This window comes from Dermacentor albipictus, chromosome 6 (genome assembly GCF_038994185.2).
Source record: "Dermacentor albipictus isolate Rhodes 1998 colony chromosome 6, USDA_Dalb.pri_finalv2, whole genome shotgun sequence".
NCBI classification, from domain to species: Eukaryota; Metazoa; Arthropoda; class Arachnida; order Ixodida; family Ixodidae; genus Dermacentor; species Dermacentor albipictus.
Genome location: NC_091826.1, coordinates 129,899,178 through 129,925,615, shown reverse-complemented (window position 1 = coordinate 129,925,615; position 26,438 = coordinate 129,899,178). Strand labels below are relative to the sequence as shown.

Genomic DNA, 26,438 nt, shown 5'->3' with positions numbered 1-26,438 from the left:
TGAAGGCCGGCCAGTGAACATATGCGTCTCAGTGCTCATAATGTGACTGAAACAGCGTTCGTGCGTGTGTAAATAATAAAAAAAAAAACATGTTCCATGTCCCATAACAGTGGCACCTTTCTCAGGTTGGCATGCTTCACCGCATAACATGGCTGTATTGCGGTGACTGCCAACGCAATACTGCCAAGCAAATCAACAGCGTGTTCTGGCATTTTTTCTGCCTTCCGTTTAATCTGACTCGCCTGATAATACATGCCACAAGTTTCGTCGGTCCCACACTTAAGGACTGTATTAATGGAGGTCAACTGCATATTGAACTTATTCGCATATTTTTGCGAACTCGGTTGTATGCGCGTTTGACAGTATCCACGTGTATGCTCATAATGATTGTTAGACTTAATGAAGGTATATTTGTATCGGATGTGACTGCATTATAACCACATTCAACTTTAACGCTATTCCGAAAGCTCTGCTGCGCCTCAACCACTACACCTACCAGCTTTCACTTGTGCGTCTGGCTGCAGGTGCACTGGACTCGATCATGACAACCGTCGTCTTACAAAATGGCTGTCCTGTCACTTTGACATGTGCGCCACCAGTTGTTGTTCAACAGCTAAAGGAGCCCTGTAACACTTCTGTAACTAATCATGGAATGGCCTCACTATTAAAGAATGTTGTCTCAGGAACCTCATGCCGAAAAAACTTTGTGAATCCTTTAACTGTCAGCGAAGTTATCACACCGATACCTGGCTTTCTTTCTCTTTTCGTCTCTGCTAGCACACTGGAAGCTACACAGTGGATAGGCCAAGAGGACAAAGCCCTTGACCAAAAAAAGGTTGAGTGCCACAGTGGTGAAAGGGCTCGTCGTGGCACCCAGTGACGGCTGCAGTAGACAAAGCTGCGCAACAAAGCTATGCCACCTCCGAGGCCACGCATAGTGGAAAGGTGAAATATTTTTTCTTTTTTCACATTGCAGACAAATATTTTTCACTTAATTTAAAGCTAGCAATTATGTATTACTGGCAATGCTCTCGCAACCAAGAACAGCATTGCAGAAGCGAGAGCAAGCATTTTTTTGTTTTTTTTTTGACATGAGATTGTAAATTCCCTGCTGCATGCAATGCAGTAATAGTTGGCTCACAAATTCACAACAGCTTCTAAGACAAATGAGCAAAATTTTTTTTAAATGTTCCTTGAGCAGCACATTTCATAAGAACTTCCCAATAATGCCTGGCAAATGGCCCACAAGGAGTTTCCACTAAAGACCTTTCTGCCTTTAGGTCAAAGAGCCCATTTAGAGGAAACTAAAACAAAATGGTATTTTGAGGGAAACCCGTCAACAGTCGACACCGTACATGCCAGAACAGCCAAGCCCGAGCACTGTGCCGTCCGACCTCCACCCATCAGGAACTTTGAAGAATGGCTCCACAGTTTTCTGTCTATACTCTGTCCAATGCAAAGCCTTCACATTCTCACCACCACACTGTAAAACCACTGCAGACCTGTAAGACCACTGTAGAAACGACTTGACACGTTCAGGAGAAGTGCCATGTTGGCACAGGCTTCGAGCTGAGTTCCACCAGAGCAACGCCGTAGTCGCTTCTAGGCGGCAAGCAGCATGGATCGCAGTTTCCCGCACACACTGTCCTCTGCAAAGCCTCTCTCCTCGTGGGTGTTGCCGGCATTGGCCAGAGCACTGGTGAAGCGGCTGCATGACTCCGAGCGAAGTGCCAGGTCGGCGCGACTCTCTGGTAGCGTCGTCCCGTGCAGCAGGGCCACCAGCAGAGGCTGCAGGTGTTGTGGCAGAAGGTACCGCTTCTCGGGCACCAAGTCGAGACGATCGGGCAGCGTGGTGTACGGCAGCCGGGCCACCGCAATGTGGCAGTAGTCGCCGAGCGCTTGCGCGTGGTTCGAGAGCAGCGCCGCATATGTCGTGTGGTACAGCTCGTCGATGTTGCTCTCGCTTGCCTGGCCCAAGTCCTGCAGAGAAAGGTAGTTTTGCACTAGACCAAATATTGTTTTAAAAAAATTTAACTCTAGGGCTTTACGTGCCAAACCACAATCTGATTATGAGGAAGCCATAGTTAATTTTCACTCATTGGGGTTCTTTGACATGCACCTAAATTTAAGTACACATGGGTTTTCTTTTTTAATTTCCCCGCGGTCAAAATGCGACTGTCGTGGCCGGGATCGAGCTCAGCAGCGCAAGGCTGCTGCCACTGGCCTACCATGGCGGGTGAACAAGAGTGGGTCGACCAGCTTCTGTTCGATCCAGTCACAAAAGTTCAACACACATAGTACACCCCAGTCCAGGGTTCAAGGGAAACCAGCCAGGCGAAGGAGTAGCATACCTGAACTAAACTACAGAATCACAAAATAAAATAAAATGCGATAACAATATGACATGTCGGGGCCTTCACAGGCTCTCAAATTGTTTCGTTGATATCACCTTTTATTTGGTGGCCGTGCATTTCAGATTAATTATACATAAAACAGATGGGCAGGCACAGTAGGCATCAGTAGTTTACAGACCAAAGAATATGAGAAAACATTGAATTTCCAGAGAAATTTGTGATCACAGCCAGTAAAATTGCATGTCACTATGTTGTTGATGTACAGTAAAGCCTCGGTGATACGTTTCCGTTACGTATCTTTTCCCGGCGCCAACGTTCGCAATTGAGAACACAAAAGATTCCCATTAAAGTAAAGCTAATTTTTTACTGGCTCATATGTTTCCGGAAAACACAATTTTTTGGCACCAATGTCCAGCACGTCGCCTAACTGTAATCATACGATACGTTTTCCAGCTGCTAGATCTAATGTAAATAAGGAAAGGCACGAGACGCGTGCAATCGAGAAGAGTGTATAGGCATTAATTTCACATGAAAATGACGGCGCCAGAAAATTCCGGTACTAGCAAATCTCTGCCCCAGTCGTCACATGCCGCATTCACAGCTATCACTGCCAAATTTATTGCAATAAGTGTCTTCACCTATCTGTTTTACAGTGCGTGGTGTGTAGTGACATTGGTAGCATACTGCATGCAGTTAGTAGGCGGTAATACAAACGCGCTGCCGTTCCCTGTTGCAGGCGGCACAATGTAGGCATCACCTTTCGCTTCAGCAGCGAACGTCACTCACCAGCTCGATTTCATTTTGGTTTCTGGTCGCTTTCTTAAAACAACACGCAATAGGAAAACAACAAAACACATCTCGGGCAGCCGAAGCACCACCAGCTCGATGCGCGACACTTCGCATTACATAGATGTCAACTATAGTTGTGCGCCAATCTTTTTAGTTACTTCGGATCATACGTTTTCCCATTTAGTATGTTCTTTCTCCTAGTTTTTTTTCCAAAACCTATGAGTGAGGTTCTATCGATACAGTTGCCGACCGTTTATTTGGACCTCACGGGGACCACAGAAATGTCCTAATAAACAGGTGTCTGAAAAAACAGTTCTGGAAAAAAAAAAAAGAAATCCTTTATTTCCACGCACTTATTCAGGCTCGGCAGTAGGCTCGAAGAAATCATGAATGCACTGTTGCACGCTGTTCCGTTTAAGCGCAATCAGACCAGCCTGCATATCATATTGACCGCAAATAAAGACGTGGACATAGGGAGAGAACACATAAACAGCACGGGCGGTAACTTTCAAATGTTTTATTCACAGCAGCCCGTGAGCATGTATAGGCAAATAGAACATGCGCAGATCGCAGCAAACAAGAATACACATCAGCTTAGCGTGGCAACCAATTATAAAAAAAATCTATTTCCGATTGAAACAACCTTAATGGAGGTATCGCTAACACAGTCTTGGCCCTTCTTTTTTTATGTGATAAACCTCCATCAGTTCACGTGCAGTCTCGTCATGGCTTCTCCCCAGAATCTTTATCTCCTCAAAAAGAGGTGCACAGCGACAGGCATTGCAGTGCGCAGGTAAGTGTGCCAATTCATCTTTCTTTAACTTTTGTTCATGTTGACGCACTTATTCATGTTGGCGCACATGAACTGGCACACTTACCTGCGCACTGCAATGCCTGTCGCTGTGCACCTCTTTTTGAGGAGATAAAGATTCTGGGGAGAAGCCATGACCAGACTACACGTGAACTGATGGAGGCTTATCAGATAAAAAAGAAAGGCCAAGACTTTGTTAGCGATACCTCCATTAGGTTGTTTCAATCGGAAATAGATTTTTTGATAATTCGTTGCCACGCTAAGCTGATGTGTGTTCTTGTTTGCTGCGATCTGTGCATGTTCTATTTGCCTATACATGCCCACGGGCTGCTGTGAATAAAACATTTGAAAGTTACCGCCCGTGCTGTTTATGTGTTCTCTCCCTATGTCCCCATCTTTATTTGCGGTCAATATGATATGCAGTAAATACCAACTAGGCCAAAGTGAAGTTTTTCAGATCAGCCTGAATCTCGGAGAGGGTTGTGCGGTTACTACAGGCGGCTGAAAGCACAGTCACTGCTTGTACACGCTGCACATGAGACAGCAGCAGCGCACATGGTGCATCATTTCCGACTCGGAGTCATCGTCTGGCGGGGCAGCAGAAACCTGACGAATGATCTCGTCATCGAATGCTGTGCATGTCAGTAAAGCACCGTCAGCATCTATGAAACTGTTAAACGAGACAGTGTCTGGAATTGCAATGCCACCACTGCGCAGGTCTCGAAGGACATTTTTGGCGTCAGTAGGGAGCAGATCGGAAGGCAACAGATCCTGGGCCTCCACGGCACCCGCTTCATCGATTACAACAAATCCAGCGTGCCAAACGCAATTCTGTAGAGGGACAGGGGTCACCGCCTTCCATGCATCCGCAAGCATGTTTATTGCCGACTTCACTCCCTTGAAACATCTCGGGCTTCTTGATTTTCCAATCACAAGAAGCGGAAGATTCTCCGTCCCTGACATGCTGCTGCCTACCATTTGGTGACGCGCTCTTTACTATGCTTCCCGCCGTGGCAGGGATCGCCAGACACAGAAAGGGTCTTATCGGGCAGCATCTTATAGAATAGAGCTGTTTCATCGCAGTTAAAAACATTATCTTGTGAAAACTGGCACAACAGCGAATCCAGTCTCCGAGCGATAATTTTTACCAAGGGTCCAGTTGACGCCACCACTCTCGCCACACATCTTCTTTAAAGCGAGGTCATACCTTTTCTTGAAATGACGGAGCCATCCATCAATGAACATAAGCCCTCAATGTTATCCATGAGAGTGAGCGTCTCTGCCTTCTGCTTCAGAAGGTCTCCAGACACAGGAATCCGCTTCTTGGCGGCCGTAGCACACAACCACATGTGGAGGGCTTCTTCGAACTTCGGGTGGCTGCCGTCTCTAAAATTTTTCCTTTCCAAGCTGTAGCAAGACTTAGTTGCTACGCCAAAAACCTTCATCTTGTTTTGCATGTCATCCAAGACCGTCTACTTTGATATATTAAATTCTCGGCCAACTCCGACTTTGAGACCCATCGCTCTGAGCTTGTCGCATGATGGCAATCTTTTTCGCCATTGACATGTGGTACATTTAGAACCACGCTTGCCAGCATTCCACAGCGCAGTCTCCACAGGCACTGTCAGCGCTATTAGACACTTGACGCGATGTTTCCGCATGCCACGTTGGATCACAGCAACCTCGACACAGCACACAAAACAAACACCACCGCGCCGTCATGCTGACACCAGTCGCACAAACTAAAGACGTGGCCTACTCGCAGCATTGTGTACAAATAAAGAAACAAATGAGCTGCTGGATTGCCTTGACATTGCTTACTAAACTGAGACCGGAACTGCTGTGGCCACTCTACCGAACCAGGCAGAAACAATGATGATGAGCGGGGATTTGCAGTAGTGCCACCTCGTGGGGCAGCAAGAAGGCTCAGTTCAAAACAAAAATGGTGTTCAGCAAGTCGAATCATGCACCGATCAGAGTGGGTGGGGGCAAGTGCCATCGACTGAGTTGGCTCAAAGAGTGTCCGAAAAATCAAACAAGAGGTTGCAAGGTGTCCGAACTTTCGGCAGTCTTTTTACATTATGGTCTATGGGGAGAATGGCAGTGCCACGAAGCAGTCCGAATAAACGAGCATGTCCGAATTTTTGGAGTCCAAAAAATCAGTCGGCAACTGTATACTAGTAGTACGAATACCAGTCAGCATGCCCTCGCAGCAGATATATGCCATATATACTTGCATAATCGATGCACTTTTTTCGTCCAAGAAAATGGAAGCAAAGTTACGGGGGTGTGCTTATTATGCTGGGTATAATTTATGGCAACTTTTTCGCAACAGCAAAAATTGAAAAGTAAGACGGTAATGAGTTGAAAAATGCATTAGATAACTTATCTTTGCAATAAAAATACACGTTTACTATTTGGAAACCGTAACAGTGTTTCTATTGCACTTCACTCCGCACTGGAGTCCTGAGACCTGTCACCCAGGTCACTGGCTGCTTCGTCCCTATCGTAGTTCTACAACAGCTCATTCTCACAGCCGCTTCCCACTGTCTGTCGTTATGACAAGCATCACGTTAAAGCGCTGCTTTTCAGCACCCAATGTTTCGACAAGCACACTGCGTGTGTGCCTCTTTCCTTGGCCATCCCGCTAATCGGCATGTCATTACCAATGCCCGATCAGCGTCTCTGTTTTGTGAACAAACAAACTCTCTGTTGTGCAGCAGGCCTATAACTAGACTTCTTGCCCATCGCACACAGCAAAACCAACGACAGGCAGCAAAGCGAGCAACAGGCACGCAAATTCAACGCTACGCCCGGCTGTGCTGACCAAAGTGCTGGCCGCCCCTTCTTCACTTAGACTCGCCCGTGAGTCGCACCCAGCCACGCATCCGCGTACACACTCTCCTATTACGTTAGAGTATAAACTGTGCAAAGTTGGTGTTGCAGAGAGCCCAGTTGCTTGTTTTTTTTTTTTTTTCTCTCGAGTCACCTGAGCACCGCCACTGGTGGCAAGCATGCGCTAAGAATAGGCTGCATGCTTGCCGCCACTGTTCGCTTGCCCTGGCTTTCTCACCAGCTTCTCAGTCATCGAACCCCTGCCGGTGTGCCTCCACGGCTGCTAGCGCGAATATGTAGCCTACATAAACTAGCTGTGGAATATCATTTATGTGATCTCGGCGTTTCTCACTGGGCATCCTCATTAAATGTTTCCAACACCGCGACGTACATCGAGATTAATTGTGCTTGCTTTACATGCAAGTGAGAGCAATAGGTTCTAGTCTCTCCAAAAAACTGCAGCACGATTGCTTTATCATGGCACTGAACACAAGCAAAGTTGGGAGTGCAGTTAACGTGCGATGAAAAACAAAAATCCACATTTGCAAGAGCAAAGTTTGGGGTGCACTTATTATGCGAGTATGTTCATTACGCGAGTACACGAGGTATACAGATTTTTCTCAAATCCTATGGCTCGTAAACCTCATATGCAGACAGTGCAAGGTACATACAGTAGAACCTCGTTCATACATTTTGGGAAAAAACTTGAGGAAAAACCGTACTAAACGAGAAAACATGCGATCCAATTACTCTGAGCAGAAAAGAAAGTGTGCATCTGGAAAATGTTTGTTTGCACGTGTGATGATTCCTACTCGTTCTGTCGGTATAAGTAACCATGCTCTCCTGAAATAAAATCTGTCGATATTTTGCGCACAGCCTGTTGTCTTTCTTGTTCGTGTGAATCGAGCGGTATGACCTCAATTATTCTAATGTGTTGCACAATGGCTGCCAGTTTTTTTAAGTCAGCTTTACTGTTAAAGTTGTTTCACACGGCGCAATTTTCACTCGGCAGCCAAGCAATTTCTGTCGATCTGCGACTGCTGTCAATAGTTGCAGCTCTCTGCAACTAGGTTCCGCCAAATTGGTCACACCATCAGAGATCGGCACAATTTTGGAGGGGCCAACAGTAAGCTCCGTGGAAATTGGGCTTTTGTGTTGACGTCTATTTTACGATGCGTTGTGCTGGCATCTCCGTAAAGAGGGTGCACTTGGTAATTGTAAACGTAGAACACTATTAACGACCCTAAAGCATACCACTTATTCAATATTTAAATAAGCAACAACATCAAAACAGATTACTGGTTTCCGTGTTGTTTTATTGTAACAACAGAGGCATGAAAACATTGAGAGCTGGTTTCAATACTGGACACTGCTCTCGTGGAAATCGTGTTGTTGCCAACGCACGTGAAAGCTGGCAGCGAAGATCAGTGACATGTGCGGCATGCAAATACCACGAAGGCAGTACTGCTTTCGTACAGACCCTTTACAGCGAACAGCCTGTGCGTCGCACACCGTGGGCCACCATCCTCCGATGCCTTCTGAATCGAGAGCAAGCAGGCATCAGCCACCACTCGAGCAATGTTCCGCAAAGAGGCGATTTACTTAAAATGTGCAAGAGCAGAGGGAAGACATGGTCCGTTGTGCCGCAGAGGCTCGAATGCGTGAAACGAGACTGTGCAAGCTTCATCCACCTGACCTGCTCTATCTACGAGCGTTTGTCATGCATGCCTTTGTGCAAGACCAGTGCAAGAAACTCTACCACTGCCGCTGGATAGCAAGTAGCCAGCAATGCCAAGCAAACACCACTTGCAGCAACAGACACCTACACTGGCACAAAATATCACTGAATGTTGAATTTCGATACCGAGTTCTCCGACACGAGTCCTCCGATGCAAGTCCTCCCCTCTTCGTCCTCCCCACGCAAGCATGACTGACATACTGAAGCGATTTCACTTTCCATTACAGCCGAGTCAAATGTGGAATATGCGAGGACTGTGAGTTTGCTTTCTGCACTGGGAATATAACAGCAGGCAAGTGATCGCTCAGCTCCTTACATCTCTTTCCAAGCGTATGTGAATATATGTTAATGCGCACTGAAAGTAATCGGAAAACCATTCCTAAGTTATCTGACCAGTGCTGGCGACAAAAATTAAGCGGTCGGAAGCAACCGCCACAGTCGGAGCAGGTCGCAAACAGGCATTTTCTGTGCGTGCACATTCCCGGATGAAGTTGTTGCACATAGAGTCAACGATGACAACAGGCGCACGTTCGTAAAAGCCCTAGAAGTGTACCACTGTAAGGAATACAATACAAATGGTAAAGGCCTTAGACTTTAATCCAATAATTACTAGAACGAACTTTGGTGCTAGTGTCTCCAGGAGCTGCAAACGGGGTGGTTCCACCAGCATAGGAATGATGGGTAGTGCGTGGATTAGCATAAACTTTGTCCTTATGGCTTCAAATGGCATTGCGACTTTGCATACTCATCATTTCAAGTAAAGTTATCATCATCATCACCATCAGCCTGGCTATGCCCACTGCAGAGCAAAGGCCTCCCCCATACTTCTCCAATTACCCCGGTCATGTGCTAGTTGTGACCATGTTGTCCCTGCAAAACTTCTTAATCTAATCCGTCCACCTAACCTTCTGCCGCCCCCTGCTATGCTTCCCATCTCTTGGAATTCAGTCCGTAACACTTAATGACCATTAAGGGTTACCAGACTGGATCCTCTTCATTACGTGCCCTGCACATGCCCATTTATTTTCCTTGATTTCAACTAAGATGTCGTTAAATCACGTTTGTTCGCTCACCCAATCTGATCTCTTCTTATCCCGTAACGTTACACCCACCATTCTTCCTTCCATAGCTTGTTGAGTCATCCTCAATCGAAGTAGAATCCTTTTCGTAAGCCTCCTGGTTTCTGCCCCGTAGGTGAGTACTGGTAAGACACAGCTATCATACACTTTTCTCTTGAGGGATAATGGCAACCTGTTGTTCATGATATGAGAATGCCTGTCAAATGCACCCCAGCCCATTCTTATTCTTCTGATATTTCAGTCTCACGATCCGGATCCGTGGTCACTACTTACCCTAAGTAGATGTATTCCCTTACCACTTCCAGTGCCTCGCTACATATTGTAAACTGCTGTTCTCTTCCAAGGCAGTTAAACATTATTTTAGTCTTCTGCACATTAATATTTAGACCCACCCTTCTGCTTTGCCTGTCCAGGTCAGTGAGCATGCATTGCAATTTGTCCCCTGAGTTACTAAGCAAGGCAATATCATCAGCAAATCGCAAGTTACTCAGGTATTTTCCATTAACTTTTATCCCCCAATTCTTCCCAATCCAAGTATCTGAATACCTGCTGTAACACGCTGTGAATAGCATGGGAGGTCGTATCTCCCCGCGTGACGCCTTTCTTTATTTGGATTTTGTTGCTTTCTTTATGGAGGACTATGGTGGCTGTGGAGGCGCTATAGATATATTTCAGTATCTTTACATATGGCTCGTCTGCACCCCGATTCAGATTAAATAAAGTACTGTGTCATAAATCTTCAAATAAACACCTATAAAATTATCCTACGGCAGGATTCGAGCACAACACATCTAGTACAGAAGCCCGATAAGGAAACCATTACATCATGGACGCATGCTCTGACAAGCGGCATAAGACACCCTTATGAATTTCTCGGAGGTACCATAGTTCTTTGAATCTAGGCTGATAGTTTTCTTCGAATAATCATATTCCAAACTCTAGGGTTGGCTTAGATTCGAGAATACTAAAAAACGTGCCAGTTTTTCATTGAAACTGCTAAATATGGTGCATAGCTAGCGCCATCTAGAAAAGTCAGTATCCCAACTGCTACCGTATAGTGTGGAACATAGGTCGAGGTTTTTTCCAAAAAATATTACTAAAAGGTCACCCTTCGACTTATATACCGGCCCTCGGCACAACATGAATAGTCGTCAGGCAACATGTAGGAGTGCAGACCTTTCGGCATCCGCATCGTTATCGCCTCCTTGGTGACCGGCGCGGCCTACGCAGTTGGACTGATGCCATCTTCCCTTTTGTGCAGCGATCGTTCCTGGCGTAGCTAAATTTCCAGACAACCCGCAAAATGAGTACGAGTACTCGCCGTCAGTTCACCGCGGCGTTCAAGAAGAAAGTATTTGAATATGTTGAAATGCATGGGAACATGTCTGCCCAGCGGCAATTCGGCGTGTCGGAAAAAAGCGCCCGGTACTGGCGAATGCAGAAAGTCAAGCTGTCTGCCTGCAACGTGCGGAAGACGTCCTTTCGCGGGCGTCGTTCGGTGCACCCGGAGCTCGAAGACAAGGTGGCGGATTTTGTCCGCGAGCATCGTGCCAGATCATTGCCAGTGACAGCAGAACTCATCCGCATCAAAGCTATTGAGATCACCCGAGAATCCAGACTGCCCAAGGAACAATTCAAGGGCTCCATTTATTGGGTTCGTCGATTCATGCAACGCAAGGGATTTGCACTTCAACGGCGCACATCAATCTGCCAGAAGCTGCCAGAGGCATACGAGGACAAGCTGGTCGAATTCCAGCGCTATGTTATCTGTCTCCGGCAGCAGCATGGGTACATGTTGGGACAGATCGGCAATGCTGATGAAACGCAGGTGTGGTTCGACATGCCGTCGCCCACCACAGTGTGCGAACGCGGCGCAAAAGAAGTCAAGCTTCTTTCTACGGGGAACGAGCATTCGCGCTTCACGGTGATGCTCGCGTGTACTGCAGACAGCAGAAAACTGCCTCCGAACATAATATTCAAGAGGAAGGCGCTGCCGAAAGAGGTTTTCCCACGGGATGTTGTCGTTTGCATGAATGAAAAGGGCTATATGGACAAGGCCCTCATGCTCAATTGGATTAAGACCCTCTGGAATCGGCGACCCGGCGCACTCCTGCGGTGTCCGAGCATGCTCGTCTTGGATGCTTTTCGCGGGCACTTGACAGCAGGTGTGAAGCAGGCACTCCGCGACGGGAGCACAGAACTCGCCGTCATTCCGGGAGGCATCACCTCAACCCTTCAGCCACTGGACGTCGTGCTCAACAAGCCCTTTAATGACCGTGTCCGTGAGCAATATAATCAGTGGATGGCCGGCGACAACCCGACAACTCCAACCGGCCGGTTGCGCAGGCCGCCTCTCGCCACTGTGGCCACATGGGTGTCGCAGGCTTGACGCTCGCTGCCCAACGATATGGTGGTGCGGGCATTCAGGAAGTGTTGCATTAGCAACTCCTTGGACGGCACCGAGGATGACATGTTGTGGGACGCAGCCAGCGAAAAGCCGTCGTCTTCGGATGAGAGTTCAGACAGCTCAGACGAATGAGCAGGTGACGACTCTGGCACCACCACTAAATAAAACAAAGTTTTGTGCCTTATAATTTTTATGTTGACTTCTTTGCTTCAATGTAAGGGGGTCGACCTATATTCCACCTCGACCTATATTCTGCATTATACGGTACTAGCCGTGCCAGTAGCCAGCCGTACACAATGGAGGTCGCCATTTTGACCTGTGTCGTGTCGGCCGTCTGAGTGTGCGGCGTGGTGTTATCGCGATGGCACCAAGCAGGAGATGCCACTACAGGGCTGCTTTAAAGCGAAAAGTTGTGATAGCCGCAGAGGCATCGTCGGACCTTCAAGCCGGGCGGGACTTCGGCATCGACGAGAAAAACATCCGTCGTTGGAGGGGACAACAACAGCAGCTTTTTGCATGTGCTGCAACAAGGATGGCATTTAGCAAACCAAAGAAAGGCCGTCACCATGGAGCAGACAGTTTTGGCCGACTTTGTTCGGACGCAGAGGGCAGCTGCCCTTCCAGTGACAACAGATGTGCTCCAAGCGAAAGCTAGGGAACATTCGAGGGAGCGAGGCCTAATGCCAAAGGATTTCAAAGCCAGCTGGGGCTGGCTTCAGAAATTCATGAAGCGCTTCGGCTTCAGCCTCCGATGTCGCACTTCAATCACCCAGAAGCTGCCAAGCAATTTCGAAGAAAAGCTGATAGCTTTTCAGCGCTACATGCTGCGAAAGAGAGAAGCGGCAGGCTACAACCTTGGGCAAATCGGCAATGCCGACCAGACGGCTGTGTATTTTGATATGCTAGTGGCGCACACCGTGAATGAAAAGGGTGCCAAGGAGGTGAAGGTGCGCTCTGCGGGCTACAAGAAGCAGTGCGCAACTGTGATGCTGTGCTGCACAGCTGATGGACATAAACTCCCTCCTTATATGATATTTAAAAGGAAGACACTGCTGCCTGCTCGAGAAACTTTCCCAAGAAATGTCATTGTGCGGGCAAATGAGAAGGGGTGGATGACGGGTACGATGGCGGAAGAGTGGGTTAAGATTGTGTGGCGATGGCGTTCAGGAGCCCTTTTGACAAAGAACTCGCTCCTTGTCGTCGACTCTTACCGTGGGCACTTGACTGACAACGTGAAGGCTGCACTTGCCCAAGCGAACACGACCTCGCTGTCATACGGGGCGGCATGACGGGCCAGTTGCAGCCACTTGATGTCTGCATCAACAAACCTTTCAAGGATCGTCTGCGGAAATATTACACGGACTGGTTGACTGAAGAAGACCACATGCTAACAGCAACGGGCCGCGTCAAACGTGCATCGCTATCGCAGCTCCCAGGCTGGATAGCTGCAGCGTGGGATGACATCCCAGATACTTTGATTGTGTGCGCCTTTAAAAACTGGAGCATATCTAATGCGCTTTTTTTTTTATCTGCTTTTTGTAATATTTAACAGTCTCGGAAGAGAACATCAATTTAAGTTAGGTAGAGAGCCACTGGAAGTGGTAAAGGAATACATCTACTTAGGACAGGTAGTGACCGCAGATCCGGATCATGAGACTGAAATAATCAGAAGAATAATAATGGGCTGGGGTGTGTTTGGCAGGCATTCTCAGATCATGAACAGCAGGTTGCCATTATCCCTCAAGAGAAAAGTGTATAACAGCTGTGTCTTACCAGTACTCACGTACGGGGCAAAAACCTGGAGGCTTACGAAAAGGGTTCTACTTAAATTGAGGACGACGCAACGAGCCATGGAAAGAATGATAGGTGTAACGTTAAGGGATAAGAAAAGAGCAGATTGGGTGAGGGAGCAAACGCGAGTTAATGGCATCTTAGCTGAAATCAAGAAAAAGAAAAGGGCATGGGCAGGACATGTAATGAGGAGGGAAGATAACCGATGGTCATTATGGGTTACGGACTGGATTCCAAGAGAAGGGAAGCCGTAGCAGGGGCAGCAGAAAGTTAGGTGGGCGGATGAGGTTAAGAAGTTTACAGGGACAACATGGCCACAATTACAGTAAAAGCTCGTTAATTCGAACCGCAAGGGAAAGCCGCTTGAGTTCGAGTTAACGAAAGTTCGAACTAACGAAAGTGAAGGAGAGCAACAGTACACTGCGATTTGGAAGCAGTAGGGCATGTCAGAAAGTGATGGCGTTTGCTGCGGGCACACGCCTTCAGGTCGAAGCTCTGGGTCCGACTGTGCCCCAACACCGATGTCCACCGAAACGAACGTTAGCCGAGGCTTAACACCATCACAATGAATCGCGATGGCCGATACCTCCTAATCTGAAAACAGAGGTGCACAACCGATGAAGACTGCCGAGACAAAGACGCTGAGCATGTGAAGGTGGCGAAAGCCCTGATTCGTTGGTTCTTGATTGCAAGCGCCGCTGCGACGTACTTGATTCGCTGTGTTTTGGCACTTGTCGTGCCATCTCCGCACATTAGCAGCTGTACAAGATTTGTAAAGCCTCCGAGATTCGCAACGGGCAAGAAGTCTCGGAGGTTACGTAGAACGAAGAGGCGGCAGCCGCCGCTGGCTTCTGGCTTACCCCGCGCAGGTTAGATTTTTTTCCGATTTTGCCTTCTCTCGCCGTTCTCTCCGTTTCGGAGGCAATACAGCCTTGTGTGTAGGCAGTAGGCGTGTTTCTCTGGCCGTGTGCCAGGCGAGCGTAGTTCGAATTATCCGTGAGGGAACCTTCTCGCGTTCGAATTAACGGACTTTTTTATACATAGACTTCTATGGAGCTTGGCCGGACCAAATCGTACAGTTCGAATTATCCATAAATTCGAATTATTCAAGTTCGAGTTAACGAGCTTTCACTGTAGTACATGACCGGGGTAGTTGGAGAAGTATGGGAGAGGCCTTTGCCCTGCAGTGGGCGTAACCAGGCTGACGATGATGATGATCTAATGCGCTTGACGGTACCGAAGATAATGCACTGTTTGAAGGTGACAGTGACAAGGAACACAGCGACGAGTGTAGCAGCGACAACGATGTTGAATGAGCTCTGCACGTTCAGATTCAATAAATTCTGTTTGTATTTTCTGAACGCTGTCCTCACTTTTTTTGTTCGGCCTACATTCGAGGTAATAGATTTTTTTGTTGCTGGCTTCAGACTTTAGAGGGTCGGCTTATGATCGGGGACGGCCTAGATTCGAGTAAATGCAGTAAATGAGTGCGTTGAGACGCTTGGCCACCTCTACAGGTTGAAGAAGTGCAATTAGTAGCAATTATGCATGTTCATAACGTCCTCTGCATTCATACAAGTATAGATTCCTTTGAATTTTAGTACAATGAAGGCAGAATAAAATCCACAAGCACGAAGATCAGACAAATCCATGTACTAACCATCATTCCCATGGTGATCGCAGCACCAGAGCTCCCTCTAATCTCGGTGGCGATATGCTGGCACTTGCGTCAGATCCACTAACTGCTACGTCCACGCATCATCAGCTGCTAATACCAAAATTAGACAGCCCTGCAGGTTTGCGACGATGGCTGCAGTGGTATATGCAGTAAAAACTTGGAAACTCCAAGTCTGCCAGACCGTGAAAAATCTTCAAATTAGGCAGATTTTTTTATTTCATGAACAGAAAAGTAGAACTCAGAAATAGAAGGGCACATCTGCACAACACAAGCATGTAACATTTATTTTCTGTATAGCATAACTACTTTAAGTACTGTAAAATTCCAAGTAAACGCAACCCTCCCCCTCCTAAGCAAGTCATAATTACCGGCAATAATTACCTTTGCTTTTCCATTTCTGGTTTTTCTTGTGCAAATACCATACCAGCTGCATAGCATGTGTTGTAACATTTTCTCCATTGCTGGTGTGTTGTGTGTGTACAATTCTCGACCACCTGAAAAACCACGGCCACATCTTACGATGATGGCTACCACCATGATGGCATCGTCTAACGTAAGATGGCAGGCCATCATCATGATGGCCTGCCATCGCCTACTGGCACATTGTCGGCGACTTTGTCCTCCACGTAAGCATATAATGTTTCCAGAAAGTTCAAGTAATAGCCATCATCCGAGTCCAATCTTGAACGTCATGCGTTTATGTACTGCAAGTGCCTGAAGCAATCAATGTGACTAGATAGCAAGAATGGCACACTATCGACTGAGCAAGCGCTAGGTTCTGCTATGTCGGTGCTGATGAGCCGTACTGCTATGCAAAGTGCTTGCATTCTGTGGCTGCACAGTTTAGTTATGTGTTATATGGATGTGTCACACAGTACTATGCGACAAGCACACCTTTCCATTTGCCAGCGAGACCGCTGTCGGCCAGCTGTAAGCGACTGCAAACTGCGTGTGGCGAGTTGCAGTGTCGCTAACGGGGTCGCAACTACAAAAATTAAAAAAGTAAAAAAAATAAGAAAGCCACGGAAACTACTTTTTGTGAACTGCATAGAGTTTCTCACTATAACACCTAGAGGGAAATCTGGCGCCATCGTCTAGCGAGTTTCTTAAGGGGGCACCGTGCCGTCATGGGAATGACAGCATATGTGTCTACGAGGCTCGTGTTGGCTGGTGTTGTACGAGGCTTCGTCTAAAACGTGGATATGACTACACAAATAGCGCGTTCTCAAAGTAAAATCTTCATAAAATGTTTCTGTTCACGCATATTACATCTTTACTCACCTACAATGCATGACCAAGGGAAGAAAAGCAAGAACAGACGACCAACTGTTTCAAAGCGAATGCAAACCTTGTCGTCTGTCTTCCAACTTTAGCGGCCCGCTGATACTTTTTACGTAACATATAATCGTACATGCAATAAAAAGTTCTCATAGTTAAACAAAACATGTTTTTGCCTAATAATAAACCAAAACAACTTTTCACGTGCTGTTTTAGTAGAATATGAATCATTGCGACAGACGGAACGGTGCTTGCCAAGCACGTCTTCAAGGTGTCCTGTCTCTCCGAAAACGATGCCAATCCGAAGTCACAATATACCGGCATTCCCATGCACACCACAGCGCAGCAGCGCCAGATTTCCCTCTAGGTAATGTAGTGAGAAACTCTATGGTGAACTGTGAACTGGATGTGGCAGGCCAGTGTTGCCTGGGCACAGTGCATGATAAGGGCGCAAAGCAGGGAGGGGGAATGGTGGGGGGCGCTTGTTCGGAATTTTACGGTAAGCATGGATGCAGGACTGCTTAGAATGGTAGTTCGCTGTGCCAAGGGTCAAGCTGTCTAGCCCATTAATCCTTTGCAGCATCTCACAGTCACCACCATTACACTCAATAAAGCTGCAGACAATGTTCAGGAACACGATAACCAGGGCTAAAGAGTCCCAGCCATCGTCTATACTGGCACATTGTCGGTGACTTTGTCCTCCACGTAAGCATATAATGTCTCCAGGAAGTTCAAGTAGTCAGCATAGTCTGACAGTCGGTTTCCATCATTGTAAACTAACAGAAACATGCAGGTGGTGGAGAACTGTACACACACAACACACCAGCAATGGAGAAAACGTGACAACACATGCTATGCAGCTGGTATGATACCTCCACAAGAAAAACCAGAAATGGAAAAGCAAAGGTGGCACATTTATTCCCGATGATGATGCTCTGACTCGCTCTCTTGTAGTAGGCAAAAACACATAACTAAACAGCACAGCCACACGATACAAGCACTTCGCATAGCAGTACGGCTCATCAGCATCGACATAGCAGAACCTAGTGCTTGCTCAGGTGATGGTGTGCCATTATTGCTATCTACTCACTCTGAATGCTTCAGGCACTTGCAGTACATAAATGCATGGCGTTCAAGATTGGACTGGGAGAGCTGTCGCTGTTGCAATGAGGACACAAATTAAATTGCTCGCTGAAAGCAATCGCAGAAACAGGAAACATGTCATCACTGCCATATTTCTGACAGCATTTCCGAAACATGTGAAGTCATAAGCACGTAGCAGCGTGCCGGTCTCAGGATCCACAACCGGAAACTATGAATTATCCTTATAGATGCATGCAAGCTTTTCAAGTTACACACTATACCTCGTACTGCACATTATGGAACTGCACGCACGAATTCTACAAAATAATGGATTTTCAAATAAACCAAAATGAAATTATTTAGGTTTTACTATACTACTCATTTATAACCAGCTTAGCCAAAGGGAAGTTTCATCATTGCAGTCGGCCTCCTCCACCAATGAGTGGAAAGAAAGAGCCGCTTGTTAAACGCACCTTGTGCTGTCGGTAGGCCTGGTGCTTGAGCAGTGCGCCATCCGATTCGAGCACCAGCATCTTCACGGGGGCAGTGGCGGTTGCCATGGCAGAAGGATTGAAGTGAGGGCATGGCAGCTGTGCCATGGCCATGGCCCAGTCATGCGTGACGTGCGCATGACCGACCGCCGCCTCGTCCCACTCGACCCGCACGCCCAGCTCCCTCCGGAGCAGTTCACACAGCTGGGTCACCGCTGCCACGTGGGGCTCACTGTCACGCGAGTACACCACCTTCACCACTGCATGGTTGGTACGAAAAGCACAGTCAATGTGATGCATGTTTTCATTAAGTCAGGTGTCACAACCGACAAACCACAGCTGGTTGGGTGAGTCGATACAATTGAATGTTTACTTACAGCAAGGATGAAACAGGCTAGAGACTAAGGAAGGACAACACAGCATGAGCACTGACTGAAAGTTTGGATTACTTTTAACAACAGGCTGACATAAAAGTGCTACAAGAAAAAACAAGATGGAAACACACAAGTTGTCAGGACAAGGCACGATTGACAAATGTTTATTTTTCGTACATTCGTCAAATTTATGAGGGTACATGACAGGCACCAAATCAAAGGAACATCACGCACCCCTACACCATATCGTTGTTCTGCACTCTGGCAATCAAATTAATTTTCACATGCGACAAGCAGGCAGATGGTGAACTCGCACATTTTTCTGTGCATTCAAAAACTATTCTTTCCTTATCGTCTTTTATTCACTGTAAGATTCTTGTTGTGGAAGACTCCAGTGTGCGTGAGCATTGATTACAGTGCATAGCTAGGTTCCCGAAGTAAGTTACCTGTATACAATAGTTTTTATGGGCATAAAAGCAATTGCAAGTGAGCGTAACAACAATTATAAGGAAGTAACTCACTCCGGAAACCTAGCTACACACAGTAATCCCTGCGCATGTGCACCGGGGAATTCCTAAACAAAAATCTTACAGTGAATAAAAGACTACAACGAAAAAAATCTTAATTTCCAAATCCACAGTCATGGCTTGAGTGGGAGCAGAAGAATGTGTGAGTGCACCATCTACCTGTTTGTTGCATATGGAAATTGCTTTCATTGCTGGAGTGTAGAAGAATATGGGGTAGGGGTGCATTATAATCAATACTATCATTACCCCTATAAATTTAACAAACCTACGAAAAATAAACAGTTAGCCGTGCTTTATCCTGTTGACTTATGTTTCCATCTTGCTTCTTCATTTAGTGCTTTTATGTCAGCATGTTCTTAAAAGAAATCAAAAGTAACCAACTATTTATTGTTCTGTTCAAGGCGAGTCAGTCCTAACCGGACAGATGGGCACTTGATGCCATCGCAAGCACCCTAAGCACCACTGAGACAGACGCTGCGCTACTGGAGCCCCCGGTGGAGCCACAAGTGGGGCCAGGCGAGCGTGTGCTGACCGCCCAAGTCTGAATTATGTGGCAAAGGCCAATTTCAGGATTTTAGTAATGAAAGCTTAGGCCCATAAATAAGCCTCGGCACCAGCCAGGAGCTTCGGTCTGGATTGAATTACCCAAAAAATTGAATTGAGCAGAGCCAAATTAACGTAAGTCTGCTGTAATTACAGTAAAACCTCAATATAACGAACCTCGATGTAATAAAATCCACAATGTAAAAAACTATTTTTATTTCCTGATCTTAGTTTGATTGAAAACTGAGCATTTCTTTTCGTGATTTAACAAAGTTTTGACTCATTTCAACCCTGTACTTGGAGCAGTACCGCGCTAACTCGCGCTTTTGCTCACCTATGCGTTTGGTGACTTCGTTGACTAGTGTATGCATTGCAATCAATATATTAGCAATTACTCTTCTTGAGGCAACTTTGACGGCACTTATTCGACGATGTAACATGTAGTCATCAGCAGAATTAACCCTTTCGCTGTCACGGACGTACCGGTACGTCATCGCGCCCCCCCCCCCCCCCCCCCAGTGTCACTGACGTACCAGTACGTTCTCTATCGTGCGTTCAAAATTTCGCACCCGAGCGCAAAGCTGGCGCTTCTGGATTGGCCACGCTATCTGATGACTCTTTCTACAAGTTCGTATATTCGCCCCAACCTGTGTTACTCCATGTATTGAAGAGTACGGCGCGACTGCCACTCCCCACTTTCTCTTTGCTGAGCGGAGCGGTGGCTCCGTGTTCGCTGTATCATGCGTCGCGCGCGTGTGGTTATGGGTTCAAGGGTTGTTCTGCCATCTCCGCTGGTTTGAAGGTTCTTATTTTTCTTCTGTTGGTGTGCCTGCTACGGCGCGTCAAGTTCAGGCGCGCGTGCCGTTGCCTCTCCGAAAAGAGTGACTCATTGCTGCTTTCGCTCTCTAGCCGCACCCTCGCTTCCGGCTTGCAGCATTAAACGTAAAGCCCTTCGAACTTTGTTTAGCCTTTTTCCATCTCCCTCTGTCTTCTTGATCACGCAACGTCCCATTGCTCTCCGTTGTGCGGGCGACTGAAAGCGCATACTCCCTGCGCGCGCTTACTTTCGGATGGCTCAGCGCGCGGGACCTTCATCTGCTCATTGGAGCGGTGGCTCAATTCCAATTCAGAATACAAGCAGAGCTCGGATTCGGACTCGGACAGAGTCGCATGCGAGGAAGAGGGTTCCGCATCGTCAGATTCGGATGTTGAACAGATTTTATAGACAGGCTGATGATGATGATGATGCTTACTAACAACAGCTGCAGAACACTGAAATGTGCATATTGCATTGACTATGTTATTTGTATACCAATCATAATCAAAAATAAATTGCTATGTTCATTCCCTGTTATGCTCGTTCCCTGAAACCAAGCCGACACTGGGGGTGCGTCACGGCCAGAAAGGTCCAACAGCGAAAGGGTTAATGATCACTTCGACATGAGCAGACATCGCACCATGCAGATTTGTTTGACATTTTAGTCTGCACTTACAACGTGTGCCAATTAATGACGTACAGAAGCAGTATTACATCAAGGGCAGAATTTAAAAAATGTTTGAGACATCGCATTACTTAATAAAACCAAGCAGCTAGTTAACATAAGCTGCACTTCGTGCAAATGGGGTTCATTGCGTTTGTCTGCGGAACGCACCTGGCATGTATGTGGACCGAGTTGTCGCAAACACTGGTAACATCATGTTCATATCCGCTCCCATAGATGCCAGCTTCTTTTCTGCAGCTGTCACATCAAAAGAAGCAGTCTGGCATCTGAACAAAGGAGAAATGGCAGCTGCGAACTTCAGCCATCCTGCGCTCGGGAGCAAAACTGCTCCCGAGCGCAGCTTTGGAAACGCTCGCAAGGTGGCTATCAGTGGCACCTCTGCAAGCAGTGCCCTACACGTATAATTAAAATCTATGGAAAATAGCAACAGCACGGGCCAAGAGCCAACAGCGACGTTTTCATGGACAGCTCATACGGCGACGACCGACAAACGGATGGGTTGATGGGCAAAATTCTTAATTTTGGGGCTTTCACTATAACGACCTTTCAGAATAAAGAGCAATTTGCCACAGTTCCCTCAAGTTTTTTATAACGAGACTTAACGGTATTGAGGTTTACTTGCTTTTAAAAAGCAGTGCTGCAAAGTTGAACCACAGGGACGTGAACTGCACATACAAAGCGCATCTATCGACTGTTTGTGAAACCAAATAGAGGGCGCACATCAAGGGCAACAAGCGAGAGCCTGGAGCTGCAAGTAGAGCACTTGGGAAAGAGTGGATTTCCAGCAACAGTTATAGTGGCAGTGGCGGAAAGTTGCCTGAAGGCAATCAAGGGAAACCGCAAGCAACCAATACAGCAGCCGACCGATTTTCTGGACCTCACAGGAACCAAAAATTAGTCTGAAAAATCGGTCCGAAAAATGAAATTTATAAGGCTTAGAGCAGCTTGAGAAAATCCCTAATAATGCCCTGCCTTCGAGGGCAGGGCATCGTGTCAAGGCAATCAGATTTGTTTAGATTTGCACAAGAGTGATGTCTTCTCTGCATACAGTTGACAAGATCGTCACCCCATTGGCGATCTCTGTTGGCGAAGATCTCCATAGAAATCGAAGAAACAAGTCACGTTTCTTCGCACCACTTGGCTCTCGTGAAGGCACAGGAGGTGGTGCCAATCACACAAATGCGAAGCTACACAAACACGCATGCCGATCACACAGATCCGAAGCTGCACAAAAATGCACAAAGGCGCAATGTCTCCGAGACACAACGGCTCTCTGGGCATCCCGTGCAAAATAGCAACCGAAACTTAAAGAAGAAAGAAAGAAAAAAACTGATCCAGTGGTAAATGACTATGGCAATAGTGCTGACTGAAAAAAAAAAAAACTAAAGAAAGAAGTGTCGTCGCCTGGTGCGTTTTGTCGGCCAAGAAAGAGTGGGCATGGCCTCCGATACGTGGGGATCACGTGTACGTCCCAATCTTGAAGGCTATAGAGTGGGCAATTCGAAGCCAAGCCTGGCCAAGCCAGCATTAAATCCAACATGGCGGTCGGTCTCCAAGATCAGGTAGCGTGGTTTGGAGCGGGCAATTTAGTCCGGATAATTGAAATTCGGCACCCAAACTCGTTAGAAAAATAAGTCGTGAGAATGCATTAGCTCTATGGAAACCTTGACGGTGCATTTATGAACTCCGGAATATCCAACAAGTTTGAATTTTTGGAGTCCAAAAACTCCATCGGCTACTGTAGTTTTGCCTAACACACACACGGTAGTGCACAGGTTAAAAAATGTGGCTTTCCAGTATGATGTGCAGGTAGTATTTTCAATGCCAAGGAAGATGACAGGTATGTGTAAAAAAGTGAACATAGAGACCAATGATAGAGACCTTGAAGTAGCTGAATATGGTGTCCTATGTGTAAATAAATTCGTTGACTAAAACGTAGGGGTGGTATACAGGGTCTCCCTGTCTTGTGGAGCACTCTACATTGCACAGATGGGCAGGTGCCTCAATAAGAGGCCCCAGCAGTTTTAGCAAGCAGCAAAAACATGCTTAGAAGGACATTTATAGAAGCCAATAGCATGCTTTCAGGGAAGTACGGCTTATGCCTAAGTCCACCGTAAATCGCACTCATGGACAACCTATCCTAGGAAACCAGGAAAAAAACTTGGAGAATGCATACAACTTAGAATTTGGCTTAATCAGTTCTTTAAGAGAGGTACTAATAGATGGGCTGCACGTGTCAAGGTCAGTTTGTGCATAACTCTTTGTGCATAGCGTTGTTGCCCACAAGATACGCCCCCTATTTATTTTAATAAACAGTTGATAGATGCGCTTCGTATGTGCCGTTCTCATCCCTGTGACTCAACTTTGCAGCACTGCTTTTTAAACACAAGCATGATGTTTGTGGGGATGCTAGATTCTCATGTCCGCTGACGATCTCCCCGTATGGCTCTCGGGTCCCCTGTAGTCTGGCTTGTCCCCATAGCAGGGCACCGGCGGTGGTCGGTGTGGTGACAACAAATTACGAGAAATAGTGTGAGTGTTGCGCTGCTGGCGCTGCCCGACAGCGGGGTTAGTCGGGTGCGACAGTCGGGCGTGGACGTCCTGCGCGTGCACCGATCTGCGAGACCATCTCGTGAGGTCGCTAGGATGCCGGAATAGATGAACACGATGCGTTGGTGTCCAGCATGGGGCAAACATATTCGCTCACCATTCGTTCGCGGTGAGCCAAACTTCCTAGATTTGTTGCACGCCCAGCGGCTTGTTCTCTAGATAGCAACTCGGCTAGAAGGCATTAGAAGAACTTCACATTGGCCTAGTTGGTGTTTACTGCATATCATATTGACCGCAGATAAAAAAAGATTAAAGTTACCGCCCGTGCTGTTTATGTGTTCTCTCCCTCTGTCCCCGTCTTTATTTGCAGTCAATATGATAATAGGCATTAATTAGGGCATGAAAGGTGCAATAAATGCCCTTGTGATTGTTTGCACTACTGTGTTGTCATTCCTTTGTCCCAAGCACACGGGTGGGGCTCCGCATATTTCAACTAGCCCCAACCCAAGCCTTAATCAAATGAGGTTTAACTTTATACATTTAAACATCGATATAACGAAGTAGGTAAAATCGGCAATTTGCTTTGCTATTGCTTTATTCTGTTGAAATTCAACCTTTTATGCAAATAAGTATTCACCAATCGATTTTTCTGGCACGGAAAGGGGCCACAGAATTTTCCGAATTATCGAGCTATTGAATAAAGCAAGTTTTAATGAGAAAACAATTCATTTTGGTGAATTTGGGAGTCGGCAACGGATTATATTGTTTTATGCCGCGTCAACAATGTCTTCACATCGGCGGTACGAATTAAGTGAAGCCAGCCACGCTTTCGCATGCACTTCGCCTACATGGCCGATAGTGTCCCCCGCACTGGGACGACACTATCGTGAAAAGCGCCATAAGTGGGGAGTGCATGCTTCAACTGCCTCTCGCTTTAATAAGTCACCAAAACTCAAGATTACGCAACATCCAATACTACATGCACGGCAAGACAGCTCACATGATGCTACACCATCTCGGCACGCCCACTCTTTGCACACGCGGCAGATTACCTCTAAAGCAGGGCGCGCGGCTGCGTATGCAGCCCGTATGCGCTCAGTCGCAGCCAGCGCATGCGCTAGACATCACCAGCATGCAAGCTGCCTTTTAAGCACTAACTGACCAGGAGGGCCGGGGTTCGTCTGAGGCTTGCGGCACACTGGCGGGGGTGAGCCCAGGATGAAAAGCTTGTTGCGTGCCATCCAGGACTGACGCTGCACCCAGAAGGCAGCCAGCACAATGACCGCAGCTGCACCTAGCAGAAGTGGGAGCAGAAGCAGCCACAGCAGACGACTCTGCGCAGCTGCCTCGGCCATCTGGGACCTGGGGCCTGTTTGAGCTGTTCACATCAGTTGCATAGTCAAGCTTGTGCACAACGACTGATTAGAAAAACAGAGTGCAAAGCAAATAATCTGACACTACCGTGTTTGCAAGTTCCTCACAGCGAGAATATCCATATGTGAATGGTTCAGCTTGCCTCGCAAAATGGCCACCATTACAGATCTTTCTCTGAATTGTATCTTCACGTTAAAGAATTGAGAATTATAGGCCTATTAGCAAGCTTCCAGTATTGTATCAAATATTCACCAAGATAATTTCCAATAGAATCAGGAACACACTTCAATCAACCAAGAAAACAGGCTAGAGGTAATATTCTAAAATGGATCATTGTTAACTTACTAAATTATGTGGTTTTACGTACCAAAACCACAATATGATTATGAGGCACACTGTAGTGGGCCATTCCGGAAACTTGGACCAACTGGGCTCGTTTAACATGCACCTCAATCTAAGTACACAGGCGTTTTCGCATTTCGCACCCACCAAAATGCGGCCACCGTGGCCAAATTTGATCCTATTGCGCCCCGCGCACCGTTTGCTTTAGGTGCAAGTGAAAACGTGGGAGCGCGAGACGAAAGATTGTGGCTTCACGAGTGGCGTCTTCCCGCATTAGCGAAGGGGATGAGGGAGGGGTGAGCCCGCGGTAATGCAATCAAGCGCACATGAAGGGGCGGAGTTGGGAGTAAGATGGCATGCACCTCGATTTCTGGCGCGCTTCTCGGCCGTGGCTGCGCATGGCTCTAAGCGCAGCTGAGCACACCCTGATTTAAAGGTGATTTGCCATGTATGGAAGCAGCGGATGTGCGGAGACAGCATAGCATCATGTACGATGTACTCCCGCACGTTTAGTATTGAAGGTTGCACAATCTTGAGTTTCGGTCACTCGTTAGCACGAGAGGCAGACGAAGCATTCGCTACCCGCTGCTGGCGCTTTTCCTGATAGCATCATTCCAGTGCGGGCGGCGCTAACAGCCGCGAGGGAGGAGTGCACGCAAAAGCTTGGCTGTCTTCGCCTAATAATTCAAGCCACTTATGTGAACATATCGTCGACATGGTGTGAAGCCGTATTATTCGTCACCGACTACCAAATTCATTAAAATGAATTGTTTTCTGATTCAAGTTTGCTTTTTTCGATTGCCTAATAATTTGCCCGTGTCGGTGTAAGAAAAATCGGTCGTTGACTTTACTTATTTGCGTGAAAGGTCGAATTTCAATAGAACGAAATTTT

General features: G+C 47.0%; 1 protein-coding gene across 3 annotated transcripts in view; it reads right to left on the bottom strand.

Moving 5' to 3' along the window:
• Window positions 1-935: 935 nt before the first annotated feature.
• The window catches only part of LOC139061368 (uncharacterized), a 193,600-nt gene continuing 168,097 nt past the window's right edge, over window positions 936-26,438 (bottom strand). The window contains exons 11-13 of one of the 3 annotated variants that reach the window (XM_070541334.1): window positions 24,993-25,199; window positions 18,317-18,594; window positions 936-1,980 (exon numbers count right to left, since the gene is read on the bottom strand). In XM_070541334.1, coding sequence (XP_070397435.1) covers window positions 1,603-1,980; window positions 18,317-18,594; window positions 24,993-25,199 — 863 coding nt within the window. In that variant the 3' untranslated portion in view covers window positions 936-1,602. Of the gene's footprint in view, window positions 1,981-18,316; window positions 18,595-24,992; window positions 25,209-26,438 lie in introns of all 3 variants that reach the window. The other 2 variants (XM_070541333.1, XM_070541336.1) reach the window with 2 other exon arrangements.